We start from the raw sequence: 19,696 nt of genomic DNA, 5'->3' as shown, positions 1-19,696 counted from the left end.
ACCTCGCGGGGACACCCGCACACCGCAGCCAGCCGCGCCCGGCGCACGGCTCCGCGTGCTCACAGCTATCACAGCGGCGAACACTGAACAGAGTCTCACACACTACCCTGCCAATATCCCGTGGAGTGATACCTTTCGTTAGAGGAAGTGATACTGGCTCTCCTCGCCTGCCTTACACCCTTTGAACACTGAGATTCAAGTTCAGTTTACTATGCCTTCACAGAGTGAAATAAAGAGGAAATCATACCAGCAACGAGCTGGAAGGAATGACCTAACTGCTGAGCTGATGCTACTCCTGGGTACGGTAAAAAAACAGCCCCAGACGTTCATCTAATTTAACACAACAATCATTACCTCTTTAAGACAGCCACGATACTTCAGTTGGCGTAAAAAATGCTACTTCCAGGTAGAAGTTACTAAACACAGTGTAAAGGCATACAGATGAATAATCCACAATTAACACTCCTTTAATAAGCACAAACACAATCAAACAAACTCAGTAATAAGTCAGAGACATGTCCCTTTGTTACAAATGCTGTCACTGAAACTCAGACTCCAAGAAACTGTGGTTAACAGAGATGGATGTCAAGTGCCTGTGTAGCCCTCATGTAGAGGGACTCAGATCAAAGTGAATTAGCACTTTCCCTTGCACTAGAATTTCCACATTTAAAAACTGTAAGGGGCAAACCTTATCTGTTGCAAAAAGAAGAGCATCAGGTTGACCCAGTAAGTTTTAATGAGCCTGTTTGAATTTTAAAATCAAAATACTAGCAACACTTAAGGCAACCACAGCTTATTCTATGAGACACAGAATGACAGAAAAGATGTTGAAGCCTCAAATCAAGATTAAGCCACACTTGAACACTTAAATACAGCAAACGTTCCCCTTTCCCTGATAAATCTCACAGGGCCAAAATCAGAAAAAAACCACACCTTCCCAGGCTTGTTCCTCCCTCTTCTAGATACTATTTCAGATACTCCAACTGTAAAAAACCCTCTTATGACACATAAGCTTTGAAAATGTGTGAGTACAGGGCTTGTCTTTAGAAATCTAAGTCTCCATTTTAGCAACCTAGTATCAACAGTAAAGTTTTTCTTAACTGTAAATGGTAAGACTTTGTGAATGGGAGGAGAGTTCTTGATATTTACCAATACCAAAGAATTTAATTAATCTGTTCCATACCTGTTTTTTCCTCCCTCCTCTTCATCTGAGAAGCATTTAACATGTAAGGTAGCATGAGCAAAGGCTAATGTGTGGGTAGCACATGAGAGGCCCAGTGAAAGAAAGCTCATTTCCATCTCAGTTCTAAATGTGTTCTTGTGTCTCCCCATCTCTGCATAGCTCAGTCCTGTGCATGCCATCTTATTTCTTAGCCATCAGCTCCCTCTCTCATCAGTTTCACACTCTTACATATTCTGACAGTCACTGCAATGCAGCCAGACCTGCAGGATTTCTTTTTAACATGATTTCAGTGAGATATCAATTTCTATGTAGGAAGATTTTTGCAACTTAAATTACTGATTATGATCCCTGTTGTATTATCCTTCCTGAGACCAGAGTTTGGCATACTACAAATTTTATCACTTTCTTACCAAGATATTTAATCTAAAAAAATGCAGCTGACATTAAGCTTCCATGGAAAAGTAGAGTATCAGTTTGGTATCACTGTCCTCATGGTGGTCAGGGTATGGAAGCAGTGGCTGAGAATGTGTAAGGTTGCTAACACACAAAGTAAGATATGTGAAGGAGCAAAGTGAAGTGTTTTGGCATTTCTTTGTTCATGGAGATTCTGTTGTTCGGGTTTCATTTTGGTTTTTTTTTATCTTTTCCTTCTTCTTGGAATATAGCTGAGCTTACATTGTAGAAATTGGCAGAAATATAGTTTTCATATTAAAAATTCACCAGAGCACCAAAGCTGAGCTCCAGGGAAACATCGGATGTAGCACACACTTGTGTAGGTGATAGTTGTGAAAACATGGGAAACAAACCCCTATTTTGATTGAAAAAAACCCAAAGGTAAAGGCATTTAATAATTCTGCCTTACTAATCTATTGCAACACATACTGTATACCAAATCAAGGAAAAATGCTGCTGTTAATGTGTCTTCACAGAAGTTCACCAGCAGAACATGTGAATGCCATGCACTACATTTCTTAGGCTGTGGAACCCACAACTCTGTTAAATTTCTGTGTTCCAGAAATTTAACTTTTATTTTTATAACAGACAGTTGTTACAGATGGAAATACAATCTTGCAGACATTAGCAGGATATAGTCTGCACAAATGTGGAAACAGAGGGAAACAATAGCTTTCAGAGACAGTGACAATTTTCCTTGACTAACATGTAAAAGAGGTCACTAGGCTGCCAGTATTATTTCCTCTGTGACCATTCTGGCAAAAGGCTTCTACTAAACAGTTCTTTTCATAGGTCAAACCTACCTCCTTTGTATTGGCATGAGGATGCTGCAGTGTTTCACCAATCCACTTACTACAGAACAAGTTACATGTTTTCAGAAATGGCTTCTGAATTAGAAATTTTAAATTATTTTTACAAAAAAAATAATTGAGTTAGAGACTGTTGATTAAGATTAAGCACAATTAACAACAAGGACTGCTGTAAAATTTCTTTGGTCTTCCCATGAATCAAATACAGGGCAAATAACTATTAACTGGACACCTTGTATTTCTGCACAAGCTATCAATTCCTGAAAAATCAGAGTGCATGATAGAAACAGATTCTTGTAGCTTGCAAGCACTTCTAACTAAAATCTGAATGATAAAGATGCTCCATGATCCAAGAAGAGCTGTGAGGATCCACAGCTATCATATTTTGGAATCACTGACCCCAAAACAAATGTGTTTGAGGCTTGGAAAAGAAAAAATAACAAGACGACCTGCAACTGACTGATGCCAACTTTTGCATGCAAGTTCCTCCACAACTTGAAAAATTGACACCGGCTGAACAAAGCCACAAATCACTTATAATATTTACTCTGCCTCTCCTTAGGGTGTTCATACAAATAATAAGAGATTACATCTGTGCTTTTCCTTTCCAGTGTTTCCATTTACTTCAGTTTTTTAGAGGTGACCATTCAAAAAATTTGAAGGTTTTTTTGATCTCATTGGCAACTACAAGATTAAGTATGATCACATGCTTTCAAAAATCTGGATTCAGATATGAAAATTATTTGCAGCTGCAAAATTTCATTACCAAATCCAACTAACTACTTCAAGATATTTTGCTTTCTTCTTTCTGCATATGCTTAATCAAACTTAATCGGAAGATGAATAGTGGTTACTTGTCAGTATTCTGATCAGTAAATTGGCAAGTCTGTGTGTTGATATGTTCATAGCATCATAGTATGTGAAAGGGTTGGAATGGACCTTATAGATCATCCAGTCCCAACCTCTGCTGCCCTGGGCAGAGACATCTCCGTACTAGACCAGGTTGCCAACCTGGCTTTAGTCAACCTGCCTTTGAACACAGCCAGGGCTGGGGCATCCACTACCTCCCTGGGCAACCTGTGCCAGTGTCTCACTACCCTGACATTGAAAAACTTCTTCCTAATATCTAATCTAAATTTCCCCTCTTTCGATTTATACCCACTACTCCTTGTCTATCACTACAGTTCCTAACAGAGTCCCTCTCCAGCTTCCTTGTAGGCCTCCCTCAGATACTGAAAGGTTGCTATGAGATCCCCAAGCAACCTTCTCTTCTCCAGGCTGAACAGCCCCAGCTTTCACAGTCTGTCTTTGTAGGGGAGGTGTTTCAGTCCTCTTATCAGCTTCATGGTCTCCTCTGCACTTGCTCCAACAGTTCCATGTCCTTCTTATGTTGAGGACTCCAGAACTGTATGCAGTGCTCCAAGTGGAGTCTCACAGGAGCAGAGTAGAGGGGGAGAATCACCTCACTTGGCCTGTTGGCCACACTCCTTTTGACGCAGCCCAGGACACGGTTGGCTTTCTGGGCTCTGAGTGCACACTGCAGCTCATTGTTGAGTTTTTCATCAACTGTCATGCCCAAGTCCCTCTCTGCAGGGACTCAATGACTTCTCCCAGCCTACGGGTGTGTCTGAGATGCTGTGACTCAGGTGTAGGACCTTGCAGAGGTATTTTATGATACAATTTTTTTAAAAAAAAAAGGTGATATACTAAGAAGACACATGGCCTTTTTTGTTCTTAACTGAAGTAAATGTGAAAATTAAGGCAAGACAGCTGAACTCTAGGCCTACGTTAGCAAGAGTTTGCTCACATAGCCATTCTACTAAATTCTCCTGGTGAACACAAAAGATGAGTTCTGTTTCCCAGGCAGCTTATAGCAGCTTCACAAAACAGAAAAAAACTGCTCCGGAAAAGGTATGTTTTTGCCAGTATAACTCCACCTACACTAGGGCATTAAGGAAACAATTACAACAGTCAGGGAATGACAAAAATTGAGAAGGGACCTCATCAATGTCTTTAGGTATCTGAAGGGAGTGTGCCAAGAAGATGGAGCCAGGCTCTGCTTGGTGGTGCAAACCAGTAGGACAAGAGGGAATGGGCAAAAACTGATGCACAGGAATTTCCACCTGAACATGAGGAAGAACTTCTTTACTGTATGGGTGACCACACACTGGAACAGATTGCCCAGAGACATTGTGGAGTCTCCCTGACTGGAGATATTCAAGAACTATCTGGACCCAATCCTATTCAATGTGCTCTGGAATGGCCCTGCTTGAGCAGGGAGGTTGGACCAGATGATCCACTGTGATCCCTTCTAACATGACCATTCTTTATTTTCTGTGGAAGAGAGCTTTAAAGCAGCAGGGATAAGCTTCCAAAAGAAACTTCCAAATAAGCCCATAGCCCTAATCATTGCTTGACAGGCACAGTGTACATTTCTGATGAAGAAAACAAAATCATTAAGAAGTGCCATGTTAGGAAAAGTTCTATAGAAGAATTATTAAGACATAACATTCAAAAGCACAGTTGCAAATGACTCTTTAGTCATAGCAGGGAATAGTTTTAAAGACTAATTCAGCTCCATAAAGGAATTCTTCATTGACTTTAAAACCCTAAAGTAATTGACCCTAAAAGTGAAAACAAGAGCACACATCTAAACTAGGGATGGCAATAGGAAGAGGTTCTATAAATACACCTGAAGGAAAAAAAAAAGAATGAAAATACAGAACAATTAGCAATGAGAAAATAATGACAGAAGGTGGAACCAACAAGGCTGAATTCAATTTCTTCTTTGCTTATATTCTCCCTACTCCCAGGGGTTAACTGTAAATAGAGAACAAGGAACAGGACCAGGAAAAGAACAGGCTATCATTTAATCCTCACTCATTTAGGAAGTCATAATATATTAAACAGCTTAAGAGAACATTAGAAACAATGCATGAGTGAACAACATAGATAGCAGCTATACCAAACACAAGTTAAAACCTCAGTTGTGCTGATTGAAAATATCAAAACCTCTCAGAAATTAGAAAGTACAGATTAGAAAGAAGTCAACCCACACTTTCCTCAGTCAAGGTCAGAAAGGCACCTTCCTCATCAGTAGCTGATACAGAATGACACAGCCTTACATGAAAAATGGGAAACAGTCTAACAAACAGATGGGCTTATCTTACATAGGGTAAGATTATTTACCTTATACAGCTTCAGAAAAATTTATGTTGGCAGTGAGATGAAAAGGAAGGATTTTGGTCTGAGACAACACTAGTTTCACACTGAGCTTGCATTCATGCTGAGCTTCTCATCTGTGCATCTAATCTCCTCTTACAGCCAGCAGAGACCCTGCTCAATTCACAGGATCCTTGCCTGGACACAGGTGCCTACTGTCACTGGAGATGTCCTAGGGTTTCCCATCACTTCCAGCTGCTGGCCTGGAAATGCACAGATCCCCAAAGGTCCTGTGTGGTATCTGCCATACCATGCAAATACCCTGGCACATCAAATGGCACATGCTGCTTATCAACTCTCCATCCCCTGTAAGTGGAGGACAAGCCCCTTGCTCACATGTAGACATATATAACAGAGACAGTTCATTTAGGTGTCGATCTGGAGTTGGGTACTGCCCTTCATCTCTGAACTTGGGCAAAGGTGGTATGCCATTGCTCTTTAAGTGACCATGGGCTAGTGATCCCAGCACATGTTTTTAATAGATATTTGTTCTATTTTTCCTTTCAGTTTTATTTCCTCTCTTATTGTCCTTATTAGCTATGAATTTCATATTACTTTCACATATTACTTATTCATTACTTAATTGCATTGCATTGTTTTCTGTTCACATAGAGTCTTATTTATTTATGACTTTGGGCAAAATTCTGTTTGCAAGCAACTTCAAGAGCACAGTTTCTACAGGGAAGATTTCCTGAAGTCTCATTTCCTGTTCATGAGGATTTACATGCGAAATAATGTTTAGATCAACTGGATAAATTTGCATGAGGCCAGACTCAAACAATCCAGATCTGTTGTATAGCTGACTACCAAAATCTCATGGGTAATGCACAAAGTCCTAACAGAAAGGGAAAAGGTAAACATAGTTGCTATCTATGGAAAGGAAAGGACAAGGGTTACAGGCAAACCAGCCTAATCTGAAGACATTCCAGGATAAATTATTCTGTAAGTGCATAAGCATACAAAACAGTTAACACAAGGGGGTTTTGTGAACAAACAGTGTAAAAAAAATCCTGACAAGATAAACAAGCCTGGAATATTAGAAGAATGCAACAAATGGGATATACCTTGAATTTTATGTGGCCTTTGACATTCTCCTACCTGATGTTTCTCAAAAATCTAACCATGGAAATATTGTTTAGATTAAACCACTCATAGAGATGGTTCCAGAACCAGGTTCATGTGAACCTGAGCATCATTATAGGTGTCCCATACATTTTAGTGCTGGTCCATTATCTTCCAGTAATTTCATTAATGAAGTCAATGATTTTAGAAAAAAAAAAAAAATCAAACAACAACAAACCACTTTTTAATTAAAATGGTAATCTGGGAGGAGATGCATTTACAAACCTAAATGGCCTCAATAAACCCGAGAAATGGTCTGAAATAAACATGAAATCAACAGGAAATAAATGAAATGTGTGTAAAACACTCTAGAAAGAACAAAATAGAAATGTACAGTTGCAAAACAAGTCCATCTGGTTAAGTAGCAGCACAGCAGAAAATGATCTGCTGGGACCAGACTGAACAACAGTTGTGATGCTCAACAAAAACATACCAATGCCCCTCTGGAGCATGAAAGTCCATTCTGCCCAGTATTCTGAGCCTCAGTTAAATAGGCATAACCATTATGGGACATCATGCTTTAGAAATCATGCTTTAAGTCAGAAAGGTCTCAGAAAATAAAGACAAGCAGGTAATGTATTCAGAAAAAAAACTATAGCAAACTGTTCAAATCTGTAGTGTCCATCTGTACCACTGGAAAGCCACCAGTTCAACAATAACTGATTAAACCCTCACATTCGCTTGCAACCCAGACACAAAAAGACTAAAGCTGTAAAACATACGGAAATCCATTGCCTGTTACAAGAAGCAGTAGCTTCCAAAACATGAGATTTTCTTCTTAAACCTCTCAAATAGGCCTTCTGAGCTAACCTCTGGAACACATCTCCTTACACTCATAATTCTTCCCCTGCAAGATGTGTCTGCCAGTACAAGGTCTCACATCTGAAGTCCAGCAGACCACCTACATCTCCCTGAACAACGTGTAAGGCTTTATCAGCACAGTTCCTGCCAGTGAAGTTGTATTTATACTAGGATATTTTGTCAGCCTTGTGAGCTGGGAAGGAAGGGAGGGGCAGGGCTCATACTTGCATGTGGTTGTTTGTACACACAGCTCTGTCTGAGAGGGGTACATCAGCATTACCCTGAAGAAGTAACTGGCTGTGGTCAAGCAAAGAGCAGAAATGGCTGTAAATTGCTTTCAGAAAGAGAGAAACCAAGCCAGAGAGTCACCTAATTAAATTATCTGTGACTAATGTATCTCTGTCATCTGTGCCTGTAGATACAGATATAAATCTGTACCTAAACCTGAGCTGGCTGACATATGCTCCCTTCATTGACAATGGAGATGTTGTCAACTGAGATTTGGGAGGCCTTCATCTTGCCCTCATGCAAGACAAAATGGGCAAAATGGACTCAGATGAACTGCACTCCAGAAGTAGCTGCTTCTTTTTAAATTGTGAAAGGAGCCTGGGATAAAAGTATTTGGTTTAGATATGTGAATGTTTAGTGAAATCCCACTCTACATGTATAATGACAAAATTAATGAAGAGCATAGAAACCAAAATGCAAAGGAAAAGCTAACAATATTAGAAAATAAATCAGGAGCTCAGTAAAATTTACTAATAAAATAGTAAGGTGAGGAACTATCAGCTAGAACTTGACAGAATTATCTTTTACCTGATAATTTTGATTTGATAACAAGTATTTACATTTGCAGAGTTTGTTAGTTCTGGCAAAGTCTACAAAATTAAACTAAGGGGCAAGCTTGGAGGAAAATGATATGAGAAAACAAAAAGTATGATGTTAATTGAAATTTCCATAGCCCTCTATGTCTACGTTTAATCATTAGAATTTAGATTATTACAAGAAAAAGAAAAGACAAAATACAAGGTTAAATTACATTATTTCGTGAATTGTTGAAAGGGAAGGTAAATGGAAAACTATGGCTTCTCTGAGCAATGATATTCTGGTTTAAACAAATGCTCCCTTCTGCATTTCATTGAGGTATGGTGATTGAGCTGTTTCATATGCTTTAGTAAGCACTTCACAGAATACTTCAATGCAATTTTTAGCTGCAACTGAGGATAATTGAGTTCCAAAAAGCTATGAAGAAATATTAATGAATAATTTATTAAACTGATATTGAACTGCAGTATGATAAATGTAACTTGCTGTGGGCACTGTTTAGAGCCAAAGGCAGCCCTTTTTTTTGTTGGATTTGATAAATACACACAAGTTTGTAAAAATGCTCATTCTCAAACTTACCACTGGTGACTCTCAGCACTCCTAGCATCCATCTGAACAGCCTTTTCAGCTTTGATCTTTCCTGCAAATGGAGTACAATATATTAAAGGATTTATTGTACTCTTCCACATTTTAGGCAACTCCCAAGACCAAATCCACCTGATATACTCTAGCAGCAAAGAAATTGCTTCCTGTTCTTGTAAACATTTAGATGGAAAATGTAACATCCTGGCTTTACATCATTTACATAGCCATAAATACACATATAAGTATGTGCATTTATATATGTGCAATTTTAGTATTTTCCCTTAAAATCCAGTTCAGATGCAGTTAAATCAGAGAAGCACTGGACTGGGCTGTCAAAGGAGGCTGTAAGACTTCTGTAAGGCTTCTGTAAGACTGAAGAGCCTCATAAGCAGGTTAGAGAAGCACCTGTTGGAAGAACCAGCAAAGCTGTTTCCTGCCTTGGGTACTGGAACGAACTAGTTGAAGTTCCTTTCTAGCACAAAGACTTCTCTTAAGTCCCACTTTTAACTGAATAAAGATGACAGTAGGTGATTTGATCAAACCCATGCTCCCAGAAAGAAGTTCAGATGAGATGCTTGCTGTTTGTGGAGTCTCAGCTGCAACCAATTAAGTTGCACTGACATTTCTGTATCGCAAGTTAACTTCATAAAAACAAAGAATAGCATACACAGTCCTCCAACCCAGTGGAATGAAAAATAACCACAAAACTACTGCCAGCTCCCCCACAGTCTCAATCCCTCTGCACCACTTCCAAAAACTGAGATGAAAAAGGCTCTGCTGCCACCCCCACTTCATGAGGAAGAGCCAAACTAGGCTGGTTACTCAACACCTAAGACCCAATTACATTTCATCACTCTTCACCTCTCCCAGGCTTTTGCTATGCCACTGTCTCTCATCAGCTGAGGCTACATGTGGACCCTGGTGAAAGCAAAGGTTCTGACAACAAAATTTACTGTTGTAATTTAGTTTGTGTCATAATGCTCACTGAACAGTGGGATTTCCACACAAAGAAGCCAAGTTGCTACTAAAGCAAAGGCAGTAACAATTAAGTAGTTAAGGCAGTGCAAGTCTTCATGAACATTTAGATGGCAAAAAAATAGCAACAAGGAAGGAACTTGGACAAGATGAGATTGGCTATGCAATATGTAACGACAGGCTTAAAGTCATGACACTGCCTTTAGGGATGACAACAGGCAACCAGACCTGCTTTGTCAGTGATGTTGTCACTGCTGACAGAACAAAAAGTTTACTCACTGCTGACAGAACAAAAAGTTGACTCAAAGTGTCACAAAAGACAAAATAACCCAAACTGGGAACATATTTATAAAACCTGATTTGGTACACCAAAAAAAGGGGGAAGCAATGGAGAAACAAAAGAGATGGAGAAGTACTCCCAGATAAAGGCAAAAAGTATCATTTTTAGAACATTGCATTGACTGGAGGGGAGTGATACAGGCAGAAAAGATGTAGGTTTTAATGTAATAAAAAGAAGGCCAAAAAAAAAAAAAAAAAAAGTATAAACCATACCACTAGTCAGTATGCACCCAGACACTGAATGAAAGGGCAATGCTTTTCAAAGCAACAAAGAAAAAATGCTGTGAAGAAGAAAATTGGAACCTTTTGTAGGTGAAGCTGTCAAACAGGACACATGGGGAGAAATGCCTGGAAGTAATAATTCACATATATGACTCCAGTTTCTGGTCAAGAATTTCTCCAGCTTTACAGTTTCATCCCCATCACCACAAAAGAAGCTGCTGATATGCAGGAGTGTTTCTTGCCACAGGAAAGCAGAAAAACAAACCTTGACCTTGCCTCAGCATTTATTTATTCCTCTTACTATCCCAAAGGTGTAATTAAAAAACTGTGCTGAAAGCACCTGGATTTTTTCACATTCTGTATTCATCTGATTCTCAACAAAATACAGGATTTTAAGGCACTATCCAGAGTCAACAGCCTTTGATTATGACCCACAATACTTCCCCTTCACTGATTTTGGATCTCTCAGTGAGAAAAGAATGAAGTTGTATATTGTGGCAGTTTATCGCACAAACATTATTATTACAGTACAAATCTCCCAATTATTGGATTGCAAATTCCTTTCATTGGAAAACTTCACCAAAGTTCAAAGCATGTTTCACTACATTTGGATGGCATCTACGTAAGCATTTTTCCTCTGCTTACCATCAATAACGTATTTCCTCTTCTCCTCAGCATCAGTAGTCATCTCAAACAGATCTCCATAAGCACGTGCAAGTCTCCAAAGAAAGTCCACACAGTTTTCATACTGAAAGTGGAAGACAGCTGCATAATTAAACTGATCAGAATGTGATTTAAACAGTTTACTTTCATAATGCTTAAAGCAAGTTATCAGAACATGGTGGAATTTTTTGTTTATTTTGCATCCTTCTACATTAAACTTCTGGTTAATGTGAGAAGCAATTGACCAACTTGTCCCAAATGAAGGAGAATACAGCTTTTGAAAACACCCTAGGCTTTCTAGAGGTTTTATTTTATAAATCAGTTTAAAGTTCTTTCAATACAAAAATCAAAAAGGTAATCCAGGAAAAGCACAATGGATGCCTCAATGAGGTGATGTATATTTTCTTTAGGGAGGCCATAAGCACCACGCTCACTCACAATTAGTATCTCATCTACCTTTCTGGGTATTCCAATATGTAAATTAAAATATACTCAGAACTAATGTTTGCCAAACCAGAAGAAAATGATACACTGAATTAAACACTGCACATCAAACCACTTCTAAATTTCACCTGGAGTTCCATACATACACAGTAAAGTTCAAGGAAAAATTCACATGAAATACATTAGAAAGGTATAAGCAGGCTAGAGGCTCATAATTCGATTTCCTGGGTCTGATTGCTACTTAATTCCACAGAATTTTCTCACACAGACTATTCCAAAACCAGCAAAAGTATGTACCCTTTACACAGTAAAAAGCCCATGATCTTTCTTTAACACATGCAGGAATACCTACATCAAACAAAGCCTCAAATTTATTGAGCCCGAATGGGATATAAACTAGCAAAACTTCTACGTCCACACAGCATGAATATTGACACCACCTTGAAAATTGCTTTTTCACTGTATTTAAAAGTATGCTTGAAATTTGATCTTCTATTTCTGTGTGCATTTTAATGCTTGCATTAAAATCTCAAAAGCAGTGGAAAGGGTAAGTTAATGGCAATGTAATATTAAATTCACCCATTATACCTTGTTATCTTTCTCAAGCAGCAGTCTGAAGCCCTCCTTCTTGTCATCCTCTGAACCCTTGTGCAAATTGTCCACCTGCTGTAAAAAGTTACATAACTCCTCATCATCTTCTGATTTCACCATGGCATCAGCTGATTTCATACATCTCTTTTCTTCTTCGGAGTCTCCTTCAGAATCGGTATGAGCTGTGAGGTAACTAAAATCACAGAAAATAATAACCATCTTTTCTAAAAATAGTGGTAAAGCATTGTTAAATTCATATTCAAAAATATCAGAGTGCAACTTTTCCCAGTTATCCAACCTTAAAGGATTATTTTTTCATGGTATCAAGCTTATTGTTATTATTACAAACCTTTATCTTCGAAGGGACAGCATTATCAAATTCCAAACATAACAAGCAAGTAATTAAACTGTCCTGATGCCTAATACTGCAATAAAAAATGCAGACATGTATTAGAAACACATGTAACCTTGTGTTCCAAATGCAGAATTTTTTAACCATTAGTGTGTTTTAAGACATGCTCTGTAACCCTGAAAAGGCCTCTTCAACTCTTTACCTCAATTTCTCTATTTTTTGAAATAGGAATGAGCTTACTAACCAAAATATAAGTGCTATGAGAATCACTTATACAATATTTTGTAAAACACTTGTAAGATCTAAATATTAGCCAATATAAATAGCACTATCATTATTGATTCCTTATTTCTTATTTCTTTTGAGTTTATTTCTTTTGAGCATTCTGAAGTTCAGAATATCTGCAGCTGGGAAAGAGCTCATATTATTTCATTTATGCTTAGTGCACAAGTATTCAGCACAAGGCAGTCAAGGACAAAGAAATATTTACAAAAGCATAAATACCACGCAGAGATAAGTAGGTGGCCTTACTGTTCAAAGTGCTGAGCATACATTAGGATACTCCAATTTCATAGAGGAGCAGATGATGGCACTGCTTTTAAAATGCAGTTTTTTGCTTATGTACTAAAAATGGAGAGAAAAGCCTCATCTTCTGTATTTCCACGTTTGAAAATATTTTTCTTGGGAGAAATAATAATGTAAAGGCATTAGCTGCCAGGTTCAGAGATTTTTTTAAATGGTAACTGTGACCAGAAAAAGCATGAAATGTACTGTACACATTAAATAATTGAGTAATCAAAGCAGGTCATGACTGTCAAAATACAAATTTTTTCTTTCTTTTTTCATAAATATAACCAGTACAGAGTGTTGGCAGAATAACTGGAGATTACTAATGATGGCTTGTAAATATTCTGTTTTCAATATGTTGCTTTCCGAAGTGTTGAGAACCGAAGCACAAGCGGATACACTTAGAGCCTGTAAATGAACAAGTACAACAGCTTATCAAGCTCCAGAAGTGCTAGATGTGGCATGACAGTTTCGCTCAAAACTAGCCCAGTAATATGGGAAAGAGGAGTCAAAAACACAATTGGATAGAACAATACATACATAAACTATGTGCAGATATTCAAACTGAAAAATGACATGGAGCAGAAGAGAGATGGGAACCTTCATAGATTCCTACAGATTTGTTTTACATAACCTTGATGCTGAAGTTGATGACGCATCTATGCTGTATCCTGCAGAGACTATATTCAGTTACTGAACACTTATTTTAATGTTCTGGAGCATCTTTAAAAACACAGTGTCTTGTTCTTCACTAGTTATTTTGAAGTGAGTGCAGAGCTACATAGGCTGCATTTGTAAGAGCCTTACCTTGACCAACAGTGCAAGGGATTATTTTGGGAGAGGTCAGTCTTTTAGCTACAATATAGAATCCTATGATGTGGAGTATGTTTGGAAAGTATCTTTTCTCACTAGGTTTGGATGTCCCAATCCCCCTAATTAAAAGATAAATGCACTGAGGATTTGCACAATTACGAACCAAAAAGAGCACTGTAAAATACAAAAAAAGCAACAACTAAGCAGTAAAGGCAATTTCCTCAGTTACAGGAATTTTAGCACTCCACCAAATGCTACCTAATCACGTAGATATCAAAGTAAGGAATCAGTGTTTGAAAATCAATATTGATATTGTCTTCTTTGTCTTTGCTGCATAAACATCTGCTGAAATTTCTACAATCACCACTGTTCCAATATTAGAAAATAAACCAAAACAATTATTATAACATGTTACTCTCCCAGCAAAAATATAAAGGCCAAGGTTGGGCTGACAGCCAAGCCCGTTGGGCTGTCAGTCCAAACAAGCCCAGCAGAGATTTCCAGCAGCATTGTATCAAACTGTCATGATTAAACATCAAATTGAGGCCAAACATCAAATTCATATGACATCAGATAAGTCATATGGGAATATTTATTGGGAGACTCAAAGAGATGTGATGATGTGAACCCATAAGGAGCTAATTTTAAAATATCATGGAGCAATCTTGTAGGATTAGACCATACTGCATCAAGACTTTCCTCACCCCATCTCTTCTACAGAAACATGATCTCTAGGATATATTTGTGCTGAGAAACAGCAGAGAGGACAGGTCATTCCTTCATCACTCCCTCACACTTCCACTGTCCTGGGAAATTCTCTTTTACCTCCTCTATTTATCTGCTTTATGAATCCTCATAGAATTTGAATGTGGAACAGACCATCTTAAACCTTGACGAGAATGCCATAAATTTCAATTTACTTGTTGACTGATAACTGACTTTAACAAAGCAGCAAACAGTCTTATATAACTACTCATTCTAAAGCAGTGCTATAAAAAAAATCAGTACTAACACAAACACAAGTGGAGGTTCTTCTTAACAGAGCTTAAAAACTCCAGATGATAATAATCCAAGAAAGGAAATGAACAGAAAACAAGGAAGTGTCATTATGATTTGTTTACAAATATTCCATATAACAAATCTGCCAATTTGCCTAGTATTTTCCTGCAAGAGGTTTCATCAGATGATAAATAGAAAACTGACTATTTACATGTGATAAACATCTTGATCAATATTTGAGAAAATGGAAGAACTTTAAAAATGTCTAAAGTCAGTGCCAACTTGTTTTCACCTTTATTACCAATAGATTTTAAATAAAAGAGATAAACAGTGATAAGAATGTGAGGAGCAATGATCAACCAACAGGACTCAGTAGTATCACAACAGACTGTTCAAAGTTCAAAGAGCAAATGGCAGCTGTGCTGGAGACTCACCCTCACTGTGGTTAAGCAGTTCAGTAAATTCCAGCACCTAGTACTGGAATAAAAATCCCCTGAGTTACAAGGTATAAAACACAGCTGTGGTATCAATGCACTTTGTTGGTTCAAAACCTGTGTTGAGTTGCCTGTAAACTGGCAGACACTGGGCCTAACCAGGTAAAATCTGTTCACAACACTTCAGCTTTCACATAGATCAAATATCATCTGTGGTCTCCCTGCCAGTTTAAAAAAGTCTCATGTTGACACACACACACACACAGAGTCTCACCTGGTCTGACTAATTCAATAGAAAGGTGATTGTATGTCACAGACTGATTTGGATCAAATTTGCACTGTATGATCCAGCAAAGTGCATATCCATCAGTAATGATAAGTGGCCTTTGAGGAAAAGTTTGGCAAACCAGATTCTTAGGCCAACTGAGGGTTGCATTAAAAAGAAATGAGCAGCTAAATAAACTGAGAAATTACAAGTGAAGTGATACTTGGAAGCAGACAAGGGAAAAGTTTCTTCCTGAGGAATATTTAAACTATTTCAAGGAAAAATTATAAATAGAACATCTGTCGGAAAAGAATTTACTGCGGTGAATCCTGCTGGTGACTGATGCAAAAGCAATTTGCAAAACTTGGAGGCCAGCTGAAGGCCAGCTCAAAACCTGTGCCAAATATGACACTGATGGCCAATGGTTCATCACCTCCATATCAGGGAGGAAACAGCTTGAAAATCACAAGGAGGAGAATTCAGAGACACTTTCCATCCCAAGTCATCATCTAGACAATTTCTTGTATTTGCAAATAAATGAATTCTTGTTATGTATTCTCGAATGTTAAAGATTGAAGTTTTCACTAGCTAATTATGGAAACCAAAACCAAGAACAGAATACAGAAAAGCACAGACTAGAAACCTGTTGAGCTTCAGTGTCACATCCATTCAATGTACCTTCCATTCAGAGTACCTGTTACTATGTAAAAATACATCTCATTTATTAAAAAGCGTGTGGTATTTTTCCACTTACAGGAACATGCATATTTTGAAAGGCAAAATGGCAAGCTTCTCTTTCCAAGGTATTGAATATCAACAGTAACATTGAGACTATGACCAGAGCATATCAAAGCAGTAAGGGCCATATCAGAGACTGTCAGCTTCAAATATTTCATGAGAAGGAACAAAAAAGCAGGTAGTACTAAAAGCTTTTCTGGCAGAAGTTTACAAACCTGAAACCAATGTAGGCAACCAGCACTAATCCATAAAACTCTTGAGATTACTTTATCTGTCAATCCCAGCAACTACCTATTTGTCAGTTAAATTCAGAAGTGCTTAACACAAGCAAAAGCCTATCATCTAGATCATTAAAATACTGCTGAGGCTGTGAAACACATTGCATGTACTTTAGATGGAGTACAGAAGTGATAAATACTTTATCTGTAACAAAGAGCAAAATTATTTCTCTAGTGCACAAACTAGGAACTGAATGTATTATTGTGTGTGGAGTTCACCACAGAACAGTATAAAACAATGCACATGGTGTTATAGCTACAGCATATGAAGGTGATGTACATTAACTGGGAAAAAAAAAAAAGGTGTATTGCTATTGAGTCTCCTGGCAAACTCTCACAGAACACACACCACAGTCATTAAAGTTGCAGAAGACCTCAGAAAAAGCAATATATATTGCAACTGTACATACATTAGGATTAAAAACCTATTTGCAAGAGGAAGAAAAAAATATAATTACTAAAGTTAAATAAAATTATCTTAAATTTAGAGAAGATGTGCAAAACAAACACATCAAGTACAAGGTGTTAGTGGGGAAAGAACAACCTCTTTTCAAAAGGGATCAAAAATAGTATTGGAAAAGTACATACCGAATGACTAACACTAACTATAACCTCAAATTATCTTCCTTCCTTCTGACTGTACACAAATACTTGTCAGTGAAGGCCTCTCTTAAGCACACGTTCAATGCTCTTGCACACTGTAATCACTTGGAGTGGATCATCTCATCAACTTCTTTGTCACACAGAACCACCTGAACACACAAGTTATCCTGACTAGTTCTCAAACAGCAACATGTCTCTCCTGCCCAGAAAACAGTATTTTCTCAAATACTAGGTGTGGAATAACCCCTATATTGCATCTGTGGTACCTGATCACTCATAAACTGGTCCCTTAGCCTTATCTACATCTCCAAATACTTTATGCATAGCATAAAGGCCTCTGCAACCAACCGAAGGATAAAATAATCCGAGAAACTAATAGAACTGAAATGTTCCTACACCAGATGAAGGAGGAATGTCTTTGAATACCTGTGCCAATACTGAATACTTAGAATAAAGAATGGGTTCATAATAGAACAAACAGGTCTTAAAATATGGTAGCAAAATATAAGGCTTGTGAAGCATGTGGGCTGGGATGTAGCACAGCAAGAAATTTTGCTCACAAGAACTGAAAATAAATGTGGAGAAACTCTGAAAATAGAATTCCATTGATTATTGTATGGCATATGTTACTCTCTTCAGAATATTACAGTTAATTAATATATCTTTAAAGAAGAAAGTGACATAAGATAGACAATTTGCAGACATAATGCTGCCTACACACATATGTAAGACACCCTGAGGAGGCGGTTCAAAAACCTCCACTGTTATAAACATACTCTTACTAAACTGCATATAAGTACTTAATCTGATTATATCAAAACAAAGTTGCAATTACAGGAGAGTAATGTCATCACCATTTTCACAGTACTACTGGAGGGTATATTAGGTAACATTTGAAAAGACAAAAATACAGTCCCTCTCCTGGACTCCAGGTACATCTGGTCCTTCAGCATGTTCCTCAACTCACAAGTATAAAAGATCTCATTAACCACAACAGGACATCAAGATGTGAAGACACTTTCAACCTTACAGAGTCAGCACCCTAAATCTCTCATGATTACTTTTTAAGCCACCAGAAAGCAAATGTATATAAACAAAGCCACCTGTACTTGTGTTCCATTTGGACATAGCTTTCATATTGTTCAATACCTCTAGCCAAAACACTCATAATAATAATAAATCTGTGAGGCCCATAGAAAACAATTATGATGAAAAGCAGAGGAGCATCTGTACAGTTTGAACAAATTCTGTCAAAGACACAAGACTGCTTTCTTACTAGGAGCACTTTCAAACTTACACCATTATTCTGAACTTTGCCTCTCATTGCATAGGTATGTAGCAATACTACATCAGATTGTTACCAAACACACTCTAAAAAAAAAAGAAAATCTGTATTGTGCTTGGCATTAAGCCAACTTCAGCCATAGTATAGATTCAGAGATGGCCACCAAGAGTCTTCTGTGATCTAAAAATTGTTAAACTGAGTTTTTGTATTTTTAATCGAGAATTTTAATATCCATATTAAACTTTAAAAGGGCTCGTGTTTACAGTTTCACAAAGGTAATGATGCAATTTGCACTGCAGGTGTACTGTAATTTATACAAATTATTAACTCACCCTCCTTCACTTTCCGCCTCCTCAGAGCTGGTAGTTTCTCTCGCACCAGAAGCTGTCTCAGCTTTTCTCCGCCGCATTGCTCTGTGTGATGGGCTAACTCTCTGAACATCACCCTTCCCTTGAAGCTCATTTCGGACAAGTTCCTCAAGCTTTGGAAGAGCTTCTTTCAGGAATTCCACCTCTCTCTTCAGTTCATCCACACTTAGCAGCAGGCCATTCAGTTTTTCCAGTATCTGCAGTTGTCTTCCGTGTAAAACCATTACTGCTCCTTGCTCGTTAGGAGCCTCATTCTGCAAGCCCACAGAGTTAAGCCTGTTACCTACACCCTGGAACGCTCGGACACACACAGCCGCGCCGGGTTTTCGGATCCTGCGGTACATAATCAGCACCAGGCTCAATCCAGCCGTCCCTGCCATTATGCCCAGTATTAGTCCTTTATTTTCGAAGGGAGTCATTTCTGCACGCCCCTAAAATCGTGAGACAACAAAAGTTTGAGACGTTTTCCCTTAGTTTACCCAAACGACTTCACTCTGCTTTTAAGTCACGACAGTGTCAGGCTGCAACCACCGGCGCCTGCCAGACACAAAGTTACAAAGAGACACGGAGTTACAAAGAGACACGGAGTTACAAAGAGACACGGAGTTACAAAGAGACACGGAGTTACAAAAAAACACGGAGTTACAAAAAGACACAGAGTTACAAAAAGACACATTGACACAAACTTATACAAACACACGACTCCGTCAGGCTCCGCGGGGCAGGTCTGCGCTACGGCAGCAGAGCCAAGACAGAGGTG

General features: G+C 38.3%; 1 protein-coding gene across 1 annotated transcript; it reads right to left on the bottom strand.

The window, feature by feature from the left end:
* Positions 1-8,990: 8,990 nt before the first annotated feature.
* Positions 8,991-19,355, bottom strand: LOC103799972 (regulator of microtubule dynamics protein 2-like). Its single transcript, XM_009072331.1, has 4 exons — positions 18,901-19,355; positions 12,232-12,427; positions 11,182-11,284; positions 8,991-9,055 (listed from the first exon to the last, which is right to left on the bottom strand). The coding sequence occupies exons 1-4, from the start codon at positions 19,353-19,355 to the stop codon at positions 8,991-8,993; spliced, it is 819 nt and encodes a 272-aa protein (XP_009070579.1).
* Positions 19,356-19,696: the final 341 nt, after the last annotated feature.

The sequence above is a fragment of the Acanthisitta chloris genome, unplaced genomic scaffold (assembly GCF_000695815.1).
Source record: "Acanthisitta chloris isolate BGI_N310 unplaced genomic scaffold, ASM69581v1 scaffold26973, whole genome shotgun sequence".
Taxonomy (NCBI): Eukaryota; Metazoa; Chordata; class Aves; order Passeriformes; family Acanthisittidae; genus Acanthisitta; species Acanthisitta chloris.
This window is presented reverse-complemented; position numbering and strand designations above follow the sequence as displayed.